The 3,173-nt window shown below is 63.6% G+C and overlaps 1 protein-coding gene across 8 annotated transcripts in view; it reads left to right on the top strand.

Moving 5' to 3' along the window:
• The window catches only part of PARVG (parvin gamma), a 22,094-nt gene extending 20,400 nt beyond the window's left edge, over positions 1 to 1,694 (top strand). The window contains exons 12-14 of one of the 8 annotated variants that reach the window (XM_029954031.1): positions 741 to 813; positions 945 to 1,018; positions 1,277 to 1,370. In XM_029954031.1, coding sequence (XP_029809891.1) covers positions 741 to 813; positions 945 to 1,018; positions 1,277 to 1,285 — 156 coding nt within the window. In that variant the 3' untranslated portion in view covers positions 1,286 to 1,370. Of the gene's footprint in view, positions 1 to 740; positions 1,019 to 1,147 lie in introns of all 8 variants that reach the window. The other 7 variants (XM_029954028.1, XM_029954030.1, XM_029954026.1 and 4 more) reach the window with 7 other exon arrangements.
• Positions 1,695 to 3,173: the final 1,479 nt, after the last annotated feature.

The raw sequence follows: 3,173 nt of genomic DNA, 5'->3' as shown, positions 1-3,173 counted from the left end.
TCTCTGTCACCCCACCCCACACCGTCTCTGTCACCCCACCCCACACCTGCACCGTCACACCACCCGCACCTTCCCCGCCCCCCACACCATCTCCTTCAAAGACACCAGGCTGCTGCCCCCGGAAGGGGTCTGTCTGATCGTATCGAGGCCCAAGGGAGGCGCTAGCCGAGAACAGGGGAAACCGCACTAACCGAGCGTCTCCCCCGGGCTCCCCCGGCAGCATCCCGATCAGGACACGGGGGACGAGGTGGGGACTCTGCTCCTCAGGTGCGCAAGGCAGAGCTGGGGGAGCAGAGTGGCTTGCCAGTTCCCCAGTGACCAAGTGGGGACCCGAGCCCAGGTGGGCCCAGGCGGGGGGCAGGGCGGCTCCCGCTCCAGCCAGCGGTGCCCGGATGCCAGAGCGAGCCGGACCCGGCTCCGACGCTGTCTGTCCTGCTCAGAGGGGCCCCTCGGCCACCCTGGACCTCAGCTTCCTCATCTGTGCTTTGCCCCTGGGACTGAGCTATTTCCGGTGGGGCCCTCATTACCCCCAGCATTGGGGCTGCATCAGAAAAGGCCCATGTTCCTTTCCCTGGCTGAGTCCCCTCCCTTGGCAGGACTTAGCTCTAGATGGCACCTCCTCCAGGAAGTCCTTGAAGCACACTGGGCGTGATGAGTGATGGGCGGGCCCAGTGCTTGGGGACCGGCACCGAGGTTGGGGTGCCCTCAATTTGCCAACCTCTGGTGGGATCTTGTCATAGCTGCACAATGTCACCCTGGCCCTGGAGCTGCTCAAGGACGAAGGCCTGCTCAGCTACCCCCTCAACCCCGAAGGTGAGCGTGCGGCCCTCGGTGGCGGAGCCCATGGCATTGGGGATGGCACGTGGCCGCGTGGGCCCCCTGCTTGGCCCAGCAGATACCGCGTGTCCGCTGGGGCTTCCCAGGAAGGGGTGCTGTGCCCACAGCCTCCACCAGCCCCGGTGCGGGAAGAGTCACAGGGAGCAGAGACAGGGAACCCTGGGGCAGGCTGTCCCGACAGGTGAGACCTTGAGGAACTATGGGGGGGGGGCACCGGGGCACAGGGGAGGAGCGGGAGGGAGGGCCGTGTGAGGGTCCCGGGGCTCGGGCCTGGCGTGACCAACTGTCCTGTTGGACCGGGACCCCCCAGCCCCGGGATTAGCACTGAAGTCCTGTGTCCCAGGAAGCCACCCGGTCCTGGGCACAGCGGGAGGCTGGCCGCCTCCTCCCCAGCCCTGCCTGGGCCTGACCGGCGGTCCTGCGGCCCCCTGCCCCGCAGACATCGTGAACAAGGACACCAAGAGCACGCTCCGGGTCCTCCACGGCCTGTACCGCAAGCACAAGCCGAAAGACCGCGCCAATGGCACGCCCCACGGACCCCCGGACTAACGGCCTCGGCGCCCCCGGAGCCGCCTCCCCGCTCCGAGCCAGCGGGAGGCCCAAGGGCCGCAGAGGGACCCCCGCCGCCGTTCCGCCGCTGCCCCCTGTCTTCCTGTGCGTCTGGCATCCTGCGCCCTCCCCCACCCGTTTCCACCCAAGCATCTCTGATTCACTAGGCCTGGGTCTGTTTTGAGCCAACCTCTGGCCTCACTCCGCTGATATTGGCAAATAGATTTCTGGGACGGACGTGGGGAGCCTGCTGTGTCCTGGGAAAGATCCTTAAATATCATAAGTACAAGCTGACCCCTTTCCACGGGGCTGGGCGTGGAAAATTCTCAGTGTCTCCTCTCCAAGGGCACCCGTGGGGGCAGCGAAGCGTCCAGTGATGCCGGCCTCCGTGCGGGCTCCAGGGTCTGACTCTGGGAGCAGAAAGGGCTCCCGGGGGCCGGGGCTGAAGATCACTCCGTGTGATGGGCCCCAGGGTCCCCATCCGGAGGCAGGAGTCCCACGTGGCCCCCAAACCCAGGGGAGGTTCATCTGGTTAACTGTGCCCCAGGCCCACCCTCACAGCTCGATGCCCTGCCCGGAAGTCACTGGAGACATCGTTGAGGTTGATCAGTAGGTCAGATGGTCCCCTGGTCTGTCCCCAGGGACGTGTCCTCACCTCTCTGTCTCTGGTGAGAACTGGCTCTTGCTGCCCGTGTTTCTCAAAGAACAAGTCCCTGTAGGGGGGTTGAACGTGGCAACCCGGGATCTGATGTGCAGTGGGAAGGTGAGGCAAAGTGGGGGGGGCTGGCAAAGGGACAGACCCCGACCCCCACCCCCGGGCTGCCTCTGGGCTTCTCCCCTCCTCTGCCAGCCCCAGGCCCCCCGCTGGGTCTGGGTTAACACAGTTTGACAGCCTTGGATTTGGGGAGGGGCTTTGGAGTAGGGGGCTGGGGACCCAGGGAGGACGTCCCACCGGGTATGCCATCAGGAGCCGGGGTCCGAGGGTGAGAGGGTCTCAAGGGGTCTTCCTTTCACCCCACACCCCTCCGCCTGCTCCCCTTCCCTCCCATCCACAGGCAATTAGGTATAGAGGAGGTGGGGGGGAGGGGCCGTGATGGGATTCGAGTCCAGACACCAGAGCCCTCTCTGCCACGTGAGGACACAGCAAGAAGGTGACCATGAAAAGGCTCTCACCAGCAGCTGCACCTGCCAGCACCTTGACCTCGGACTTCCAGCCTCTAGAACTGTGAGCGATAAATGTCTGGTGTTTAAGCCCCAGGTCCGTGGTGAGTCAGAGCAGCCTGAGCTGACCGACTCGGGTCCCAGCTCCGTCACTCCTCAGGGACATCAAGGAACAGGAGACACCGCTGTGCGCCTCCCACCATGGTGACGCCGGAAAGTCTGACAATACCAGGTGCTGGCAAGGCTGCGGGGCACCTGGGACTGACATGCGTCTGGTGGGGAGCGGCTTGGAAGGAAGTTTGGCAGTTTCTTCGAGACTAAAACAGACACTCACGGCTCAGGGTTAATCCAAGAAAAATGAAAACAGAGGCGCCTGGGGGCTCAGTCGGTTGAGCATCCGACTTCGGCTCAGGTCATGATCTCACGGTTCGTGGGTTCGAGCCCCGCGTCGGGCTCTCTGCTGGCAGCTCAGAGCGTGGAGCCTGCTTCGAGTTCTTCATCTCCCTCTCTCTCTGCCCCTCCCCTGTTCACGCTCTGCCTCTGTCTCAAAAATAAAGAAACATTAAAAAATATTTACAAAAAAGAAAGATGAAAACGTATGTCTACGCGAAGACTTACACGATTCA

The sequence above is a fragment of the Suricata suricatta genome, chromosome 10 (assembly GCF_006229205.1).
Source record: "Suricata suricatta isolate VVHF042 chromosome 10, meerkat_22Aug2017_6uvM2_HiC, whole genome shotgun sequence".
Taxonomy (NCBI): domain Eukaryota; kingdom Metazoa; phylum Chordata; class Mammalia; order Carnivora; family Herpestidae; genus Suricata; species Suricata suricatta.
The sequence above is the reverse complement of the archived record's forward strand: the minus strand, read 5'-3'. Positions and strand labels throughout refer to the sequence as shown.